The sequence below is a fragment of the Coregonus lavaretus genome (genome assembly GCF_964263955.1).
Source record: "Coregonus lavaretus genome assembly, chromosome: 17".
In the NCBI taxonomy this organism is placed as follows: domain Eukaryota; kingdom Metazoa; phylum Chordata; class Actinopteri; order Salmoniformes; family Salmonidae; genus Coregonus; species Coregonus lavaretus.
In genome coordinates, this window is record NC_140004.1 from 32,819,605 (window position 1) to 32,840,885 (window position 21,281).

At 41.2% G+C, this 21,281-nt stretch overlaps 1 protein-coding gene across 1 annotated transcript; it reads right to left on the bottom strand.

Moving 5' to 3' along the window:
• Positions 1-621: 621 nt before the first annotated feature.
• Positions 622-20,582, bottom strand: LOC311144838 (zinc metalloproteinase-disintegrin-like berythractivase). The gene is made up of 22 exons (XM_084180994.1): positions 20,446-20,582; positions 16,353-16,438; positions 15,865-15,941; positions 15,508-15,586; positions 15,332-15,408; positions 14,353-14,536; positions 14,020-14,082; positions 12,800-12,871; positions 8,441-8,610; positions 7,964-8,045; positions 7,628-7,761; positions 7,165-7,342; positions 4,664-4,753; positions 3,816-4,011; positions 3,516-3,621; positions 3,239-3,395; positions 3,011-3,097; positions 2,645-2,738; positions 2,292-2,400; positions 1,896-1,986; positions 1,699-1,782; positions 622-1,542 (listed from the first exon to the last, which is right to left on the bottom strand). Exons 1-22 carry the CDS (start codon positions 20,501-20,503, stop codon positions 1,513-1,515), a joined length of 2,304 nt encoding a protein of 767 aa, XP_084037120.1. The 5' UTR covers positions 20,504-20,582; the 3' UTR covers positions 622-1,512.
• Between the last annotated feature and the right edge of the window lie 699 nt (positions 20,583-21,281).

Genomic DNA, 21,281 nt, shown 5'->3' on the forward strand with positions numbered 1-21,281 from the left:
CAGAATGTCCTGCCCAGATGCTTATTTACAATAAAACATCTCTTTTACTGTATTGTGGGTTCAGAAAACGGTCAAAAGATGCTCCTTAAAAATCAAAGTTTTTTCCACATTCACAACCGCTTGAAATGTTGGTTTGGTGTGAAGTTAGCTAGGGCTTAGGGGGAGTAGAGGAGGGCTGTATTTCTGATCTCTTGTCAGTTTCTAAATATTTATCAGAATGTACAGAAGTATTTGTCATTCAAAAGTCTCTAGCTGTAAAAAGGATGAAAATAATCCTTTCGTCGAGTACAGTACTTGTCATGCGAGGCCATGAAATCTTGATCTATGTAGATGAATCACTTGAAAAATAAAATGTAAATACTAAGCGTTTCCCTGTCCTGGCTGTCTGAGTTTTTAGCTCTGCAGATTTGAGGATGGTATGCTAGATGCTTTCTCGCTTCAATTGCTCTTGTTACATTCTAGTCTCCCTTGATCTGAGTTATACTACATGTCGCTAATATATTTTCTCTACATGTCAGGTTGAATGGGTGGATGCATGTCATTGGGTACTTCAGTGTTTAAATGTTGAGCCCTGAATGTTGTTTATAAATATCACAATTCTACATCAGCAGGACCGTCATGTCAAATGTAAATATATATTTTTTTATGCTTGAAATGTTAATCAGGTGGTAACTTTTGTACAATCAGAGAGAAGAAAATAGTGGAAACAGAATTGATATAGAAAATGATGTTCCTCAAGTAATGGTATACTGTCATTACAGCCAGTCTGTGACTGAGAATAGTCTCAGTTTGTTATGCAGCATTTGGAGTGTTCTACGCTGTGCAAAGATGCATAAGTTAATGGTCTTGCTCACTGGACTTCTTCAATTTGAAGTCGAGGAAAACTTGAGTGCACATGTAATTGAATATTTTTGTTTACTTTAGTCTGCAATGTCTGTCCCCCTCAGTAATATTTACTATTGATAAAAGTAATTTACTGTTGGCTTACAGTATTCAGCATATTTAGTAGTATAAAATCAATTGCATATTATATCACATACTGTGCACTCACTCCCTCAAATGGCAGTGACAAATCAGGTATAAAATTATATGGCTATTAAATACTAAAAAGTGCAATTTAAGACATCTGTTCCTCATAAAGAGGACTCCTCAGTCCATGGCTCATTTGTGACTGTACCGAGTTTGCCCAACCTGCAATCTGCACATCATTGGCACAAACGCAGTCATGGGGCTTCAGAGGTAGCCTGAGTGACAGTCTGTCTGTGCTATCATGCCAAACAATGAGCAATGGATTTGGCAAGAGCACTAAGAGATCTGGGACTGGGAGCAGGCTACTTCAGATGTGATGGAAGAGCAAACCTGTTTCTAGTCTAGGTATCTGTAAAATAAACCCAAAAAAGAGAGGTCTCAATGCGCTGACTGCACTCAGCTCTGGCTGGCCTGGCAGTTGCAGCCCTGCATTTGAGGTCTTGGTAAGGTTTGTGATCCTCCTGTTTCCTCTCGATGGCGACATCAGACCCGTGGTGGTGGGGGCCGCAATGCCTGGAGGATAAATACAATTGTTTAACTTAAGCCAGGTAATAGGAATTTGATCCAAACATTAACATTTGATGAACCATCCCTTTAACTATTGTTGTCTAGATATTAGTCTCGGAAATCCCAGACCTAGGGAAACAGCACTAGAAACATCACCATTACCTGTCGTGCTGCCCTGAAGTCATAGACTGGGGCTCCTGATTGGCTAGCAGCAGGTGGGGGCGGAGCACCCTTTGGTCGCTTGGGCTGGAAATTGTAAAGCGATGCATTAGCTAATAGGCAACACAAAAAATAAAAATAAACCAATCCCTACATTGAGATGATACTGTATAAATTTAAAGGTATTTCACTGTTATTACCTGCTGTGGCATAGCGTTGTTTTGGCTGGGGATTATCAGTTTCTTATTGCGGTCGTTGGACACTGCACTGGTGTTCTGCTGAGTATTGTAGCTGGTGGATGAACAGACAGTGACGCTTTTTATTAGTTTAACCTTTTAGTTATCCAGGAAGTTCCATTAAGGTCGGAAGACCTCTCTTACAAGGGAGACCTGGCAATTGAGTAGATCTCAATTCATCAAAAGGATAATCTTGTTGCAGTGAATAGTGTATGTGTTTGGGCACTAAGCCTATGTATAAATGTTTATTTAAATGGTTTAGTATGAAAAATGTATGCACTCACTAACTGTAAGTAGCTCTGGATAAGAGCGTCTGCTAAATGACTAAATGTAAATGTAAGGTCCACCTAGTGTACTCACCTAGGGAGAGTGGGGGACTGTTGTCTCTTCTTAAGGAACACAGCCACTGCCCCAGCAATAGCAGCCAGGAGCAGCAGAGTGACTGTCACTGCAATGGCAATCACTCCTTCTACAATCACACAGAGAGGAAGACTGTTATGGCAAAGTCTATGAGCTGAATACATGAAAGCACAGACCAAACCTATTGGCAACACTTTACATGAAGATGCTCAAATACCTGTGTAGTAACACTGTAACACTCTAGTAACATTGTATTGACATATAAAGTCTTATCCCTTTTATCCATTGAAACCATTTTTTTTATTTTGTTATTTAAAAAATCTGGATGTCTTTATGCACAGGACAGGGCCTACCTCTGGAGAGACCGCTGAAGTTTTGATCCTTTGTATCACAGCCGGGAGGTAACCATCCTGGCTCACACTGGCACTCCATTTTGTGATTACACACCTGTAGTGGCACAACACAGAAACACACACATTATTATAAGGACATTTTCAATGGATTTTCTACAATTCTATTTTACGGGGAGGAGAAAAGTCCAGTCAGAGATGAAAGAGAACGTCCTCAAGTGCTGTGACCTGGAAAGATCTGCACCAAACCCAGTGAGATGGAGGACATTTGTCAATGGCTTATGCTCCTTATAAGAGCCAGAGACCAAGTAAGTCATCCCCAAGCTCACAAATACCAGAGACGGAGGCCGCTTGAAGCACTGTACTCACAGCATGTCCTTTACATCGTGCTGAGCAGTTGGTGACTTTAGGTCCGTAGGCTGTCTCAAGATCCACACATTCGTTCTGGCTGCACACCTTAGAATAGAAGACAGGGAAATGGGAATAAGGGTTAAGAGAAAATAACACTGTACACATTAAATCTGACATCTCATTTCATTTCCCCAAAACACAGCTAGAGGTACAGAAGCCTCGTGAAAAGCCAAAAAGTCACTATACCTTCCCATCATTACACTTGGTTCCAGTGTCCACCTGTCCAAGATCACTGTTGTAATCCTCGTAGAATGAGGCTTTGCAGTCAGAGAACATCACCATGCGACCGTAGTTGGGGTTGTCGTTGCCGTTCTTGCAGAAGAGTTTCCCACACTGCACATCTCTACAGAGGAGAACCACAGGGAAATCATATCAGTGACACACTGCTTCAAAAACGAACACTATAATCTGAGTAGGAAAAACTGTTTCTTAAAATAGCATGGTATTGCTTGTCGAGACTCACTGTCTCTGGCAGGGGATGTACTGGTCCTTTGAAGGCCGTCTACAGTAGGCGTAGTACAGTCCTCTGGTGTTCTGGTCATAGCAGTACATTCTGGCGTTTTCAGCAGCTGAGGAGGCGATAACACCCAATGTTACACAATGCCTTAGAGTAGTAGTGAAGTTACCGTTTGTGTCCTCTGTGTCCACAGTTATACTGTAAGGTTGCTGTGTGAGAATATGAACCAGAAGAGCTACCTACATCACCTAAACAGATGAAAGGTGCCTCAGTGATGATGAGACAGAAGGAAATGCTTTCACTTACACGGTCCATACATTTTCACACACTGGTCGTGGTGCTGTGGACACTGGCCATTGTTGCAGTAGCCCCGTCCTCCATCACAGGGAATCCCATTAACGGTGAAGACGTCCTCGGGACAGTCGGCTGATTTCCCTGTGCAGTACTCTGCCAAGTCACAGTCATCATGCTTCATTCTGCACACTCTGGACGAGGACAGGATCTGTGGAGAGAGTTGTTGTTGCCATGTTTAGTATCACTAGCTTGATAGTCTTCCCACAGCCGACCGCCATGAGTATGGCAACATAGTTTATTAGGTTGGTGAAAGAGGTGTCATGCTGCAACTTCACTCTGAATCTACTCTGTTTGCTGAAATAGAAGTTCTAAACTAGCCTGGCTGACATGCAGATCCACTTGGGACACAGCGAGCTGCTTTTGCCAGACTAGTTCTAAACAATAAGTATTCAAGACTATGGCATTTGTTCTAGTGTGATGATATGGAAAATATTCTCCTTCCAGTAATTCCTTTACTTTTTAAGTTTCATAAAATGAAAGAATGAAAGTGAAATGTCTTGAATGTACTTATACATTTGAGTCAAACAATCTTTGACATAGTTATCCGTGTCTGCTGCATGTCCACAAGAAGGCTTTAGTATCAAAGGAACACAGAAGGAAGTAAAGAGCAGACAGAGGGAACATCTCAATTGCAAACTCCTTGTCTCTTTCTCAAAACACATTGTAGGAGAAGATCAGAGGGGAGGGACCTCTGGCTTTCTCATCCAATGGGTTTTATTAAGAAGGAGATGAGGAGAGAGGAGTATGCAATTGAGATCCTCCCAGAGCAGAGGCATGGTTGAACTGTGGTCTGCTCTCACCTTACAGTCTTCACAGCACGCTCCTGCAGCACACTCTGAGCCCTTAGTCAGTGTGCAGCTGGTGGCATTACAGCATGGGTTTGTACACTCCTATAACAACATCAAACCATACATGTCATTATGATAATGATTTAAAGAGATCAGTATGTAAATACTGTATCTCAAAATAGTCAAGCCTCTGTGTATGTGTAGACTTGGACTAGATACTAAGCGGTTTCCCACTACATATTTACCCCTTAGTGTATTACACCACAGTAAGACATACTAAGTAAAACAAACATTGAACTGTAGTAGGCCGTCAAGAGAAACTGGAATTACAGGCATCTGAAGCAAACAAGACTTGACAAGAGAGGAGTGGTTCAGCAAGACAGGAACATAATAAGATTGTGTCTTATCAGCCTGACTAACAGGTCTGGACATATTGACTTGACTAAACTGCTCTGCTTAACTAAACTGCTCTGCTTAACTAAACTGCTCTGCTTAACTAAACTGCTCTGCTTAACTAACTCCAACTCTTACTGGAATGTAAACTGTGGATAATTATAATCAAAGCGTCTTATACCTGCTTACCATATAGGCATGGCTATCATACTATGCATGGACATGTACAGTTGAAGTCGGAAGTTTACATACACATTAGCCAAATACATTAACTCAGTTTTTCACAATTCCTGACATTTAATCCTAGTAAAAATTCCCTGTCTTAGGTCAGTTAGGATCACCACTTTATTTTAAGAATGTGAAATGTCAGAATAATAGTAGAGAGAATGATTTATTTCAGCTTTTATTTCTTTCATCACATTCCCAGTGGGTCAAAAGTTTACATACACTCAATTAGTATTTGGTAGCATTGCCTTTAAATTATTTAACTTGGGTCAAACATTTCGGGTAGCCTTCCACAAGCATCCCACAATAAGTTGGGTGAATTTTGGCCCATTCCTCCTGACAGAGCTGGTGTAACTGAGACAGGTTTGTAGGTCTCCTTGCTCGCACACGCTTTTTCAGTTCTGCCCACAAATTTTCTATAGGATTGAGGTCAGGGCTTTGTGATGGCCACTCCAATACCTTGACTTTGTTGTCCTTAAGCCATTTTAACACAACTTTGGAAGTATGCTTGGGGTCATTGTCCATTTGGAAGACCCATTTGCGACCAAGCTTTAACGTCCTGACTGATGTCTTGAGATGTTGCTTCAATATCCTTCCTCATGATGCCATCTATTTTGTGAAGTGCACCAGTCCCTCCTGCAGCAAAGCACCCCGACAGCATGATGCTGCCACCCCCGTGCTTCACGGTTGGGATGGTGTTCTTTGGCTTGCAAGCACCCCCTTTCTCCTCCAAACATAACGATGGTCATTATGGCCAAACAGTTCTATTTTTGTTTCATCATACCAGAGGACATTTCTCCAAAAAGTACAATATTTGTCCCCATGTGCAGTTGCAAACCGTAGTCTGGCTTTTTATGGCGGTTTTGGAGCAGTGGCTTCTTCCTTGCTGAGCGGCCTTTCAGGTTTTGTCGATATAGGACTTGTTCTACTGTGGATATAGATACATTTATACCTGTTTCCTCCAGCATCTTCACAAGGTCCTTTGCTGTTGTTCTGGGATTGATTTGCACTTTTCGCACCAAAGTACATTCATCTCTAAGAGACAGAGCGCGTTTCCTTCCTGAGCGGTATGACGGCTGCGTGGTCCCATGATGTTTATACTTGCGTACTATTGTTTGTACAGATGAGCGTCGTACCTTCAGGCGTTTGGAAATTGCTCCCAAGGATGAACCAGACTTGTGGAGGTCTACAATTTCTTTTCTGAGGTCTTGGCTGATTTCTTTTGATTTTCCCATGATGTCAAGCAAAGAGGCACTGAGTTTGAAGGTAGGCCTTGAAATACATCCACAGGTACCCCTCCAATTGACTCAAATGATGTCAATTAGCCTATCAGAAGCTTTTAAAGCCATGACATAATTTTCTGGAATTGTCCAAGCTGTTTAAAGGCACAGTCAACTTAGTGTATGTAAACTTCTGACCCACTGGAATTGTGATACAGTGAATTATAAGTGAAATAGTCTGTCTGTAAACAATTGTTGGAAAAATTACATAGGTTTTTCTGAGGTGGGCGGTGGAGGAGATATATCAGTGATCGGGCAAGGTCTGTGCTTGTCATGTACATTCCTTATGTTTGCCCCTAGCCAAGGAAAGCAGGCAAGACCAGACAAAGCGTCAAACGTATTCCCAGAAATGTTTGTCTTTATCTGTCCTGTTGAAAAATAAATGTACTCTACATTTGATCAGATGCGGTCATAGATTAATGTTAACATTTTAGTAAAAGCTAGCTTTGATTTTAAAAAATTATATATATTTTGTAATCACTTGTCATCCTTGTATTAACTCCATGAGAACCAAAATACTTTTGTATGATTTGACCGGTGCATTGTTGATCTAGGATAATGAGAGAAAATATACAAAAAGGTGGTGTAAGGAATGTAAATGAAAGGTGCATTCACCTCCAGTGAGCCACAATCACACTGCTCTCCTTTCTCCTGGAAGCCATTGCCACACACTGGGGTCGATTCCACATTCCGGTAGTCTGGCTTGTCCAGCAGGCACTCAGGGTTACGATTATTCAGGAACTGGTCGTAGTTTACACTACTGCAGCTACTGAATGACTTTGGGATATCCCAGCTGAAAGAAACACTTTAGTTAGCCAAATAGGCTACGTTTTCATATAATATAACCACAGTAACACACCACTTTGCTATTGCTACATAGTCTCATGAGCTATGTTCCATGTCAATGTTTTTGCAATATGGCTGCTCTGTGTGTGTTACGGGCTGAGAACAATGCCTGAAGTGTTCTTTAATACAGGTTCCCTCTTCCTTGTAAAACACAATCAATCAGATGGTTTATCATTGACACCATTCAAATCTAGTCACAAGATTATATCTCAAAACTTAAACCAGTCCTTACCTGAGGGCCCCAGCCATTATACAGCTATTCCCAGAACAAGCACAGGCACTGGAGTCATCGTGGTTCATGCCCAGGTTGTGGCCCATCTCGTGGGCTAATGTCGCCCCTACGGCAATGGCCCTGGGGTTATGATCCTGTAGTAAAACACATAGTTAACATTCAGTAAACCTGAATGTGTTGGACCATATTTATTTTGTAAAAGAGATTTTATATCAGTGAAACTGATCTGGATGCATAAGTTAGAGATTACATTGATATAGAATATGAGTTACTGTTCAACTGTATTAAAATGCACCTCATGCAAATAATGTACTATTACCACATTCAAATAATTACCTGCACCACCCCAGCTGAATGACCTGAACATAGAGTCCCAATGAAGGCCAGACCCACCGTCGATCCCTCAAAGTCAATGCCACTGAAACACAGGGAACAAGAAACATATCAACCCCACATACGTATACATGTCAAGTACCCATACTTGTCAAATACCCATGTTATGAATTCTTAAATATGGGTCTATCAAGAATAACAACGTTCCAGACCAAGCAATAAGGCCAGAGGAGGTGTGGTATATGGCCAATATACCACGGCTAAGGGCTGTTATGCACAAAGCAACGCAGAGTTAGATGATTAAGTGTGCGTTGTGGGCTACCTGATGAAGTGTGCATTGTGGCCCACATGAAGGTGTGTTTGTCCAGGCCTACCTGATGAGCCTTGTGTTGGGGCCTAACTAATGAGGTGTGTGTTGGGCTCTACCTGATGAAGTGTGCATTGGGGCCTTCCTGATAAATTGTGTACGTCGTGGCCTACCTGATGAGGTGTGCGTTGTCATGGTGCTTGGTGTTGGCCAGGTCGCTGTTCCTCCATTTGGTAAAGGCATCCAGGGTGGCACCAGCAGGGGCAGTCACTGATATCTTATCGCTGTCTGACCACACCTCCAGACCAACCAAGGCAATGAAGGTGTTGAGGGGCTTGTATACCTGCAGGCAGATTAATTGCATGGTGAGTTGAGACTCTCCCCATTAAAACAATTAGGGATAGATTACCCGGACACAGAATAAACATAGTCCTGGACTAAAACAAATGTAGATAGATTCTCCGTTGAGTTTACTTTTTTGTCCTTTTTGTCTAGGCTTAATCTGTGTCCTGGAAACCGGCCCTAGCAGTTCATTGGAAAACAATTAACTCCTACAGTCCCACCATGACGCCTGCATGTTTTGGAGTTCTAACCCCTTTAAAACGCTGTATTTGAGCTACAGACTTCTGGGTTGTACGATTGGATTCGTCTATTTCTTCTGCAACCAATTAGTCAGGGTGATTAACGGGGGCTGAGCTAGAGTGGTGTTTGTAAAACAAGGGGGTGGGGCCCGGGTACGAATATTATACCTTTTTTAAACATTTTGTCAAAAATAAAAGTGTTTTTATCAATTTGAGTTTAACCACAATATTTGTTGCATTATTTGTTCTGTCGTTTCTGGAGGATTAAATTGAAATTGCAACCAACTTTCTATGGCTTGTTTTAGAAATAGTGATATTTGGGAGATTATTTCCTTTTCAAATAACTGAAAGTGAGAGGTTGTAATCTGAATAAAGGGAAAAAGGCCATTCTTGAACATTGGGTGAGACAATCTTACTAATTTGCTAGAGAACCAGTTCGGATTTAAGTATAACTTTTGTATGACTGAAGCTTTTAGTGATAGGTCTAATGCTTTAATATTTAATAATTTCTGTCATCCGAATTCATATTCATTATATAAATACAGTGAGGGAAAAAAGTAATTGATCCCCTGCTGATTTTGTACGTTTGCCCACTGACAAAGACATGATCAGTCTATGACAAAGACATGATCAGTCTATCATTTTAATGGTAGGTTTATTTGAACAGTGAGAGACAGAATAACAACAAGAAAATCCAGAAAAACGCATGTCAAAAATGTTATAAATTGATTTGCATTTTAATGAGGGAATAAAGTATTTGACCCCTTTGCAAAACATGACTTAGTACTTGGTGGCAAAACCCTTGTTGGCAATCACAGAGGTCAGACGTTTCTTGTAGTTGGCCACCAGGTTTGCACACATCTCAGGAGGGATTTTGTTCCACTCCTCTTTGCAGATCTTCTCCAAGTCATTAAGGTTTCGAGGCTGACGTTTGGCAACTCGAACCTTCAGCTCCCTCCACAGATTTTCTATGGGATTAAGGTCTGGAGACTGGCTAGGGCACTCCAGGACCTTAATGTGCTTCTTCTTGAGCCACTCCTTTGTTGCCTTGGCCGTGTGTTTTGGGTCATTGTCATGCTGGAATACCCATCCACGACCCATTATCAATGCCCTGGCTGAGGGAAGGAGGTTCTCACCCAAGATTTGACGGTACATGGCCCCGTCCATCGTCCCTTTGATGCATTGAAGTTGTCCTGTCCCCTTAGCAGAAAAACACCCCCAAAGCATAATGTTTCCACCTCCATGTTTGACGGTGGGGATGGTGTTCTTGGGGTCATAGGCAGCATTCCTCCTCCTCCAAACATGGCGAGTTGAGTTGATGCCAAAGAGCTCGATTTTGGTCTCATCTGACCACAACACTTTCACCCAGTTTACATTTACATTTTTTTTAAAATTATAGACCCAGTTCTCCTCTGAATCATTCAGATGTTCATTGGCAAACTTCAGACGGGCCTGTATATGTGCTTTCTTGAGCAGGGGGACCTTGCGGGCGCTGCAGGATTTCAGTCCTTCACGGCGTAGTGTGTTACCAATTGTTTTCTTGGTGACTATGGTCCCAGCTGCCTTGAGATCATTGACAAGATCCTCCCGTGTAGTTCTGAGCTGATTCCTCACCGTTCTCAAGATCAATGCAACTCCACGAGGTGAGATCTTGCATGGAGCCCCAGGCCGAGGGAGATTGACAGTTATTTTGTGTTTCTTCCATTTGCGAATAATCGCACCAACTGTTTTCACCTTCTCACCAAGCTGCTTGGCGATGGTCTTGTAGCTCATTCCAGCCTTGTGTAGGTCTACAATCTTGTACCTGACATCCTTGGAGAGCTCTTTGGTCTTGGCCATGGTGGAGAGTTTGGAATCTGATTGATTGATTGCTTTTGTGGACAGGTGTCTTTTATACAGGTAACAAACTGAGATTAGGAGCACTCCCTTTAAGAGTGTGCTCCTAATTTCAGCTCATTACCTGTATAAAAGATACCTGGGAGACAGAAATCTTTCTGATTGAGAGGGGGTCAAATACTTATTTCCCTCATTAAAATGCAAATTAATACATAACATTTTTTACATGCGTTTTTCTGGATTTTGTTGTTGTTATTCTGTCTCTCACTGTTCAAATAAACCTACCATTAAAATTATAGACTGATCATTTCTTTGTCAGTGGGCAAACGTACAAAATCAGCAGGGGATCAAATACTTTTTTCCCTCACTGTAAGCCTTTTTAATGTTGTCTAGTTGGATATTAATTTCCCACTGAGCAAACAATTTCTATACTTACAACATTTATATAAATTCATTTTTATCAGGTGTTTGCTTTGGCTGACCTTTTTATTTATTTTTGACAATAAAACTCATGAATGCAACTGTTTTTGTTAAATTGTTTTGTGTTCTACTTGTAGCCCTGGTTGTCCTGAAAAGAAAATGGTTAAACACTTAATTGTGAAGCTAAATATAAGGGCTGGACATGCAGATAAATAAAAGGTCAGATAAATAAAAAGGCGTTTTTACTGGGGTCTCATGACTGATAGGGATAAAATATAGTGAGATTTCAGTTGAATGACATCATAAGGCAGTGAAGAAAACGTACTGTACAAGCACAGGCAGAAGACAAAAAGGTGAGATTTTCTTTTTACATGGAGGTGTTGGTGGTATTGGGTTACCGGACAGCAGGGTGCTTTTAGCTATTCGGGTCTATTTACATACACTAGTTTTGCTTTCAATTGTATTGGGTTGCACAAAAACAGTCCATGGGAAGCCAGAAGTTAAATACAATTCCATTTCAACTTACTGTGCCGGTGGGCAGGACTAAAGGATTGTATTATTAAACAGACTATCCAAACGTGGATCTGTTGTAGACCCATTTTCTCTCTACTTACCTCGGAGAGCTAACATTAATGACATGCATGTCAATCTCTCCTGGCTCAGAGTGGAAGAGAGATTGACTTCATCACTGCTTGTTTTTGTAAGAGGTGTCGACAAGCTGAATGTACCGAGCTGTCTGTCTGTCGGACACCCATGCATACCCCACAAGACATGCCACCAGAGGTCTCTTCACAGTCCCCAAGTCCAGAACAGACTATGGGAGGCGCACAGTACTACATAGAGCCAAGACTACATGGAACTCTATTCCACATCAGGTAACTGATGCAAGCAGTAGAATCAGATTTTAAAAAACAGGTAAAAATACACCTTATGGAATAATGGGGACTGTGAAGAGACACACACAATGGTATAGACACATGCATACACACACATTGTGATATTGTTGTATGGTGGTATTAAACCTTTTGTATTGTAGATAGGTAGTGGTGTAATAATGTCATATGTTTTAATATGTTTGGACCCCAGGAAGAGTAGCTGCTGCCTTGGCAGGAACTAATGGGGATCCATAATAAATACAAATACAAATACATGTGTGCTTGGACCGTAGGAAGAGTAGCTGCTGCCTTGGCAGGAACTAATGGGGATCCCTAATAAAAACAAATACAAATAGTAGTAGAAGAAAATTGACTTCTTCAAAATGGAGATTGCCTCAATGGCGCTGCCCGTCCTGTCACAGACGCCATAATGGGACAGATACAAAGATACAAAAATGGGGATCCCTAATAAATACAAATACAAATTCAAATGTCAAAATAAAAGTCCTGCACGTGTGCCATATGTGGAATAAAATTAAAAACTTGTGTGGGACTTTTATTTTGACATTTGAATTTGTCTCAAATTCCCCCCATCATAATGACCAACCTTCCTGAGCTGTTCAGTGAGTTGGAATGGAATTGTATTTAACTTCTGGCTTCCCATGGACTGTATTTGTGCAACCCAATACAATTGAAAGCATCTCTAGTGTATGTAAATACACCTGCGTTGCTAAAAGCACCTACTGTAGGTCCTGTTGCGGATCTTATAGGGGATTTACTGCAGTTTGCTAATACTACCCCCTTGCAGTTATTGACTCACCATGTTGACAAAGTTGACCACTTCAAACATCCTCTTACGCAGTTCTCCGAAGTTACTCTTCATGTTCTTGTACTGAAACAGCATCATGTTTTAGTGTGCTTACAAGAGAACAGCGGACATCCTGTTTCTCAATGCATTACTCACTACTGACTCATTAGATACTGTATACTGAACAAAAATATAAACGCAACATGCAACAATTTCTAAGATTTTACTGAGTTACAGTTCATCTAAGGAAATCAGTCAATTGAAATTGTCACGAACGTTGAGAGACGGGTCAGACCAAGGCGCAGTGCGTGGAATGCATACATGTTTATTAACGAATAAACACTCACAACAAATCAAATCAAATCAAATCAAATTGTATTGGTCACATGCGCCGAATACAACAGGTGCAGACATTACAGTGAAATGCTTACTTACAGCCCTTAACCAACAGTGCATTTATTTTAAACAAAAAAAGTAAGAATAAAACAACAACAAAAAAAGTGTTGAGAAAAAAAGAGCAGAAGTAAAATAAAGTGACAGTAGGGAGGCTATATATACAGGGGGGTACCGTTGCAGAGTCAATGTGCGGGGGCACCGGCTAGTTGAGGTAGTTGAGGTAATATGTACATGTGGGTAGAGTTAAAGTGACTATGCATAAATACTTAACAGAGTAGCAGCAGCGTAAAAAGAATGGGGTGGGGGGGCAGTGCAAATAGTTCGGGTAGCCATGATTAGCTGTTCAGGAGTCTTATGGCTTGGGGGTAGAAGCTGTTGAGAAGTATTTTGGACCTAGACTTGGCACTCCGGTACCGCTTGCCGTGCGGTAGCAGAGAGAACAGTCTATGACTAGGGTGGCTGGAGTGAACGTAACGTGAAGCTCAACACAGGCTAAACACAAACAAGCCAAACTAGAGTCATTTCTATGTTGGCCGGTGTGGTTCCCAATCAGAGGCAGCTGTCGCTCGTTCTCTGATTGGGGACCATACTTAGACAGCCTATTGGCACTAGTGGGTTGTGGGATCTTGTTCCGTTGTGAGGTATGTTGTTTGTGTACCTTGGATTCACGTTTCGTTTAGGTTGTTGTTTTGTCGTTGTTTATTCGTTTCAAATAAACATGTATGCATATCACGCTGCGCCTTGGTCTGACCCGTCGATGAACGAACGTGACAATTGTGTTGATTCTGGTAAAGGTGGGACTTGTGTTTCTGGCGTATTTGTCTGCAAGTTCTTACCTCACGGTTGTCTGCAACGAGGATGAGCTCAACATACTTTTGCTGTTGAAGTAGAGATGGACCCTAATAAACAGGAAATCATTGTGGTTATATATATGGTTACATTTGATCATCATTGAAAAGGAAAAGGTGCAACACTCGCTCACCATTAAAAACTCAATGTTTTATTCAAGCAAAGTTAAAAAGGTTGACCTTTCAGCCATCTATGGCCTTCATCAGAACACCTCATTTCCTGTTAGGGAAATGTTCTGCTATTTCTGTTTGATGTCAGATACCACATCAGACTATATTTATTGGGACATTTCAAATATATTAATAGATTGTATGTCTTACTGAGGCTCGAGAGCGGCTCCTGCTAGTTATGGGAGGGTAGTCTGCATTCCAGCTAGTATTGGTGACTCCACACACCATAGGCTTGGAGCTCTGGTCCTCATATTTCATCACTGCGTGATCGCCATCATCCCCCCCTGACAGGGGCTCAATCAGGTACCTTTGGGCAGCTGTTCTGAAATATCCCCTAATATAAAAACATATAATAGACATTACACAACTGATTTGGGGTAGTGTTTCACTGTGGACTTACACTCCCGTTCAAAAGTTTGGGGTCACTTAGAAATGTCCTTGTTTTCGAAAGAAAAGCAAATTATTTGTCAATTAAAATAAAAAATAATCAAATTGTTCAGAAATACAGTGTAGACATTGTTAATGTTGTAAATGGCTATTGTAGCTGGAAACGGCACATTTTTAATGGAATATCTACATAGGCGTACAGAGGCCCATTATCAGCAACCATCAGTCCTGTGTTCCAATGACACGTTGTGTTTGCTAATCCAAGTTTATCATTTTAAAAGGCTAATTGATCATTAGAAAACCCTTTTGCAATTATGTTAGCACAGCTGAAATCTGTTGTGCTGATTAAAGAAGCAATAAAACTGGCCTTCTTGAGACTAGTTGAGTATCTGGAGCATCAGCAATTGTGGATTCGATTACAGGCTCAAAATGACCGGGATGCTGACCTTCTAGGCAGAGTTGCAAAGAAAAGGCCATATCTCAGAATGGCCAATAAAAAGAAAAGATTAAGATTGGCAGTCTGAGATATGGCTTTTTCTTTGCAGCTCTGCCTAGAAGGTCAGCATCCCGGAGTCGCCTCTTCACTGTTGACGTTAACAATGTCTACACTGTATTTCTGATCAATTTTATCTTATTTTAATGGACAAAAAAATTGCTTTTCTTTCGAAAACAAGGACATTTCTAAGTGACCCCAAACTTTTGAACGGTAGTGTATATGCTGTAGAAATGTGGGGCTGCCTACCTGAGTCCATCGCAGGTGCTCATGCTAACCGTTGACTCACTGTCATTCACAATAGTGCCGTGGTAGTAGCAGTGGTCCTGGAGAAAATAATGAATTAAAAGGTTAAAGGTCCTTCTAATCAAGACACTTCTACACAGCCTTTGGCTACCTATCAACGGTTTGTCATAATCCCTTACCACATCCTGAGGCGTGGAGGTGACTGGTGTGCCATCCTCAGTGTAGTAAGTCTCACTATAGTCTTTGGTGAGTAATTCGCTGAGGGAACAAAAATAAAGTTATTCATTACATTATATCCTCAGACACCTATATATTCAACGGAATTCATGCTGTAATTCCATTAATGACGTTTGACAATGATGCAGTGTGTGGTTATAAAGGGGAAGTGAACATTACACTGTGGTAAGACGGTTCTCTACATACGGATCTTTCTTGTTAAGGGGAATGAAGAAGCATGTGACCTGTCTACTGATGTTGTGTGAGAGGTTAACATTTTGGAGAAAGAGATTGAAAGAGGCTTTTGTCAGAGTACATACCTATTCTTCTCCAGATGCATCTCAATGTCTTTCCCACTCACTCTCATTGCATACTTCATAGTTTCGGGCCTGGATGACTGATGGAGAGAATTAGGTCACACTTTATATGGATAGTCTACTCTACTATCAACAAATTATCTGTGGATAAGCAACAGCTTGCTACGTTTAGGGCTAGGGTTAGGGTAAGGGTTAAGTTTAAGGTTAGGGTTAGTAGATAGGTAGTTGAAATGTTACTTATAGACTGTAGATACTTTGTGGAGCATCTACAGATGGACTATCCAAATAAAGTGTTACAGAGAATTAGAATTAGTTGATACCATAGATGCAGTATAATATCTCCTCACTACATTAACATGGTCGGTCTTCCACCACTTTATTACAAGCAGTAAACACAATTGTTAACAAATAATATTTTGGCATTGGTGTTTATAGAGTATTACACAGCAAAACAGCTCCAGTGCAGGGAGGAATAACAGGAGAAGACTTACTTGTGTTTCTCTTTTCTGCAGAGAATGTAGCCTGATGGGTCGGACCACCTCATAGTCTCTTATTCCTTCAAGAGGACCATGACTCACTGTGGGGCGATAGAGAGAGAGATGGAGTGGTAGAGAGATGAGAGAGAATTCAAGAATGGACCATCTTTGTCTATCCCCATACTGATCCTATCTATTCTAAACTTAATAACCTGGAGAGGATGATGTTAACCTGCTTGTCTCCAGGCATTGACTGGTCCAATGGTAAGGAACAGTCAGGTGGCAGCATAGCAGTGAACTGCAGCGGCACAATCCCGGCTCTACTTATATAAATTACTCTATTGAAATTCCTGGTCTCCTGAACATTGAATTTTGATCCTCTGGTTGTTCATCAACTTCCAGCCCCTTCATCCCCTCAGTCCCTTGTGCAGCCAACCCTGTAATTATAGGTAATGGGTTATTCCATTGTTTGTGTCTACCAAACCATGACAAATTAATGTATGGTGCGTACACTAACAACATAGTTGGACCTTTGGCAGAGCTATGGCAACTATCTTGTAATGAAAGCTTCTGTTGACTTAGCCCTATCTGTTAATAAGAGAAGTCTTTGTGCAGAACTTTAATGCATTTTATTAATGTTTACACATTGTCTCTTCAAACTACAGTATGAATACCTCAGATACAGTGAGGGAAAAAAGTATTTGATCCCCTGCTGATTTTGTACGCTTGCCCACTGACAAAGACATGATCAGTCTATCATTTTAATGGTATGTTTATTTGAACAGTGAGAGACAGAATAACAACAAAAAAATCCAGAAAAACGCATGTCAAAAATGTTATAAATTGATTTCCATTTTAATGAGGGAAATAAATATTTGACCCCTCTGCAAAACAAGACTTAGTACTTGGTGGCAAAACCCTTGTTGGCAATCACAGAGGTCAGACATTTCTTATAGTTGGCCACCAGGTTTGCACACATCTCAGGAGGGATTTTGTTCCACTCCTCTTTGCAGATCTTCTCCAAGTCATTAAGGTTTCGAGGCTGACGTTTGGCAACTCGAACGTTCAGCTCCCTCCACAGATTTTCTATGGGATTAAGATCTGGAGACTGGCTAGGCCACTCCAGGACCTTAATGTGCTTCTTCTTGAGCCACTCCTTTGTTGCCTTGGCCGTGTGTTTTGGGTCATTGTCATGCTGGAATACACATCCACGACCCATTTTCAATGCCCTGGCTGAGGGAAGGAGGTTCTCACCCAAGATTTGACGGTACATGGCCCCGTCCATCGTCCCTTTGATGCGGTGAAGTTGTCCTGTCCCCTTAGCAGAAAAACACCCCCAAAGCATAATGTTTCCACCTCCATGTTTGACGGTGGGGATGGTGTTCTTTGGCTCATAGGCAGCATTCCTCCTCCTCCAAACACGGCGAGTTGAGTTGATGCCAAAGAGCTCGATTTTGGTCTCATCTGACCACAACACTTTCACCCAGTTCTCCTCTGAATCATTCAGATGTTCATTGGCAAACTTCAGACGGCCCTGTATATGTGCTTTCTTGAGCTGGGGGACCTTGCGGGCGCTGCAGGATTTTAGTCCTTCACGGCGTAGTGTGTTACCAATTGTTTTCTTGATGACTATGGTCCCAGCTGCCTTGAGATCATTGACAAGTTCCTCCCATGTAGTTCTGGGCTGATTCCTCACCGTTCTCATGATCATTGCACGAGGTGAGATCTTGCATGGAGCCCCAGGCAGAGGGAGATTGACAGTTCTTTTGTGTTTCTTCCATTTGCGAATAATCGCACCAACTGTTGTCACCTTCTCACCAAGCTGCTTGGCGATGGTCTTGTAGCCCATTCCAGCCTTGTGTAGGTCTACAATCTTGTCCCTGACATCCTTGGAGAGCTCTTTGGTCTTGGCCATGGTGGAGAGTTTGGAATCTGATTGATTGATTGCTTCTGTGGACAGGTGTTTTTTATACAGGTAACAAGCTGAGATTAGGAGCACTCCCTTTAAGAGTGTGCTCCTAATTTCAGCTCGTTACCTGTATAAAAGATACCTGGGAGCCAGAAATCTTTCTGATTGAGAGGGGGTCAAATACTTATTTCCCTCATTAAAATGCAAATCAATTTATAACATTTTTTACATGCGTTTTTCAGGATTTTTTTGTTGTTATTCTGTCTCTCACTGTTCAAATAAACCTACCATTAAAATTATAGACTGATCATTTCTTTGTCAGTGGGCAAACGTACAAAATCAGCAGGGGATCAAATACTTTTTTCCCTCACTGTACACAATGCACACAGGCTGTTTGACCCTTGCATACGATAGACTGCGATAGACTAGCATCCTGTCCAGGGGGTGTACTTGTACATCACGCTGCCTCACTCTACAGAAACAGGACATAAGCTCCTGCTCCTATGAGCCGTTCCAGCAATAATGATACTAGGTGCTGTTTTGTTAGTGTATGTCAAGGGCTGACACAAATGGATAAAGATGCTTTGTTATCCTGCTGCACTTTCTTGTTCTCTGTCAGGCCTGTTTGATTTGTACTTGACCATGGCCCATTGAAGTACATATCCACTGCTTTGTGATTGGGCCACAGAGGAACATTGGGAATTATGTCATTTTATTGGTCATTTCGTTTTCCAGACACTTCCACCTTTGCGCAATAGCCGGGGGATTAGGTTATTATATAGGTAAACGTATGGGTATTTTCATGTGAATTTACATGATTTGCTGGCTTTTACATTTTATTTTTTACAACGAACTGTTCACATTAAAACAAACAAGACTGAGCAAATGAGGCAATCTCAAGCCACTGATTGGAAGAGCAAAGGTTTTGACATATTGGCCATGCCCACGACAATCAGGGTGAATTTACCAGATAATGCAATAATCTCTGTTGTCATTCTATCCATTCCTGGGATTTATTCATTACGTAAACTGTTTACCGTTTGCGAACCAAACGGAAACAAACAGAGCAATATGATAGTGTCTATTGGACAAATTCAGGTAGGTCCCTCCCCGTTTTGGTTCTGGTTGCTTTTATTTAAGAAACGTTTTGCAACAAAATCGGCTTAATGAATACACCCTACGTGTGTCAATACTTACTAACATTACTAAATTACAATGATGTTTCCCAATAGTTGTTGTGAAAATGAGACTAAGTTAAGGTTTTATCACTGTGTGTATTTACAGGGGCTTACAGGTAGTACCTGCCTGACTCACCTCACCTGATCAGGTAAGGAGAAAGAGAGAGAGAGAGAACTGAGGAATGTGGCATTGTTGTGGTACAAAGTCCAGTTTCAGCTACACAATTTCACAAAAAGTACTCTTTACGTCTGTTATCTGTCCATATTCATTGACCGTAATTACTACTGTAATTACTACTGTAACTATTCAACTATGTAGAACTGATAGCATAATAGCACTGTCTAGTGTTCTGTCATTGCCACATGTTTTCATCATGGCTTTCTGTATTTCCAGAAGCCGTGATAGAAACAAATGGATGAAAAGTATAAGTTGTTTTGACTGAAATATACACTGAGTGTACAAAACATTAGGAATATTGAGTTGCACCCCCTTTTGCCCTCAGAACAGCCTCTTTAACCTGTCTCCTCCCCTTCATCTACACTGATTGAAGTGGATTTAACAAGTGACATCAATAAAGGATCATAGCTTTCAACTGGATTCACCTGGTCAGTCTATGTCATGGAAAGACCAGGTGTTCCTAATGTTTTGTACACTCAGTATACATTGGCTGCTATTTCAGTTTCTGTTACTAAACAAAGCCATGGGGAGATCTGAAAGATCACATAGACTTCCATTTTAATCAAAACATTATTTCACTCCCTCAGAAAAACATATACAGAAGAGATATTCTTTGCCCCTCTTCAAATATTTTTGCTTCAGTATTAAACAACTCATATCATATTTATTCCCCACTTTAGAAATCCTTTCAATCATACTTGTACAAATGTTTTACTTTCTCCCTTGAGAATATCTACACACTCACTGTAGTAGTCTGAATAAAGTGCCCTGAGAATATGGCTGACTGTGGTTTAGTTAACCTGTCATTGTATTGTGTGTAGATGGGTATGTCCAATGACTTACCTGAGAGATTGAGTGAGGCAGTTAGTGTAAAGATCCACAATATATGTTTATGTGCCATTGTCGATGTGCAGACAGCTACTGAAACAGAAGAGAGTGACTGAGGGGCTTTATGGGTTACATGGCTGTATGCTCATGTCATGTTACCTACCGTTCACAGGCCACACCTTATTGGGCAGCCCCAACCTGTCAGTGTCACAACCACTTCCTGAATGTCATAGCTGGTGTACACACAACTTGCTACAGTGTGTTTGTCCCAAATGACACCCTGTTCCCTATAAAGTGCACTACTTTTGACTGGAGAACTATGGTATATACACACTGCAGGTTAATTGAAAGAATGCATGGGAAAATACCAGATACCAATGGGGTTGAAGGTGTTTACACAACATTCCTTTTGCATAACTTTTGTATTTTTCCTGTAACCTCCAGTCCTACCAATACACGCACGCACACACGCACGCAGACATACATACACATACACACACATACACACATACACACACACATACATACACACAAATACACACACGCACACACACAGACACACACACAGACACACAATGGTAACAGTAAGAAAATATACATTTGTCAGTTCACTTTTAGAAAGAAGTGCATCATCATAGAGAGAAAAGAAAGGAGTTTAAACCAGTTTCTGGCGAAGCTATGTTGCCACAGTTCCTTTTGCCGTTACAGTACAGAGATTAGTTACAGTAAGTAAATATATTTTTATTTGTACCTTTTTATTTAGAAGACTTAGTTCTCCTTCAGCTTTCCTGAAACCCATGAGTCAGCTTGAAACAGCTTGTGGTCTGTATGATGATGATCACTGTAATTTG

What these genes read in the sequence shown, in the direction of transcription:
- LOC311144838 (XM_084180994.1), bottom strand. Translation starts at nt 20,503, where the DNA reads ATGGCACATAAACATATATTGTGGATCTTTACACTAACTGCCTCACTC. An exon ending in ATTCAGCTGGGGTGGTGCAG is followed by an intron (nt 7,762 to 7,963) that starts GTAATTATTTGA and finishes GTTTTACTACAG; the next exon opens with GATCATAACCCCAGGGCCAT. An exon ending in ATAATGGCTGGGGCCCTCAG is followed by an intron (nt 7,343 to 7,627) that starts GTAAGGACTGGT and finishes TGTTTCTTTCAG; the next exon opens with CTGGGATATCCCAAAGTCAT.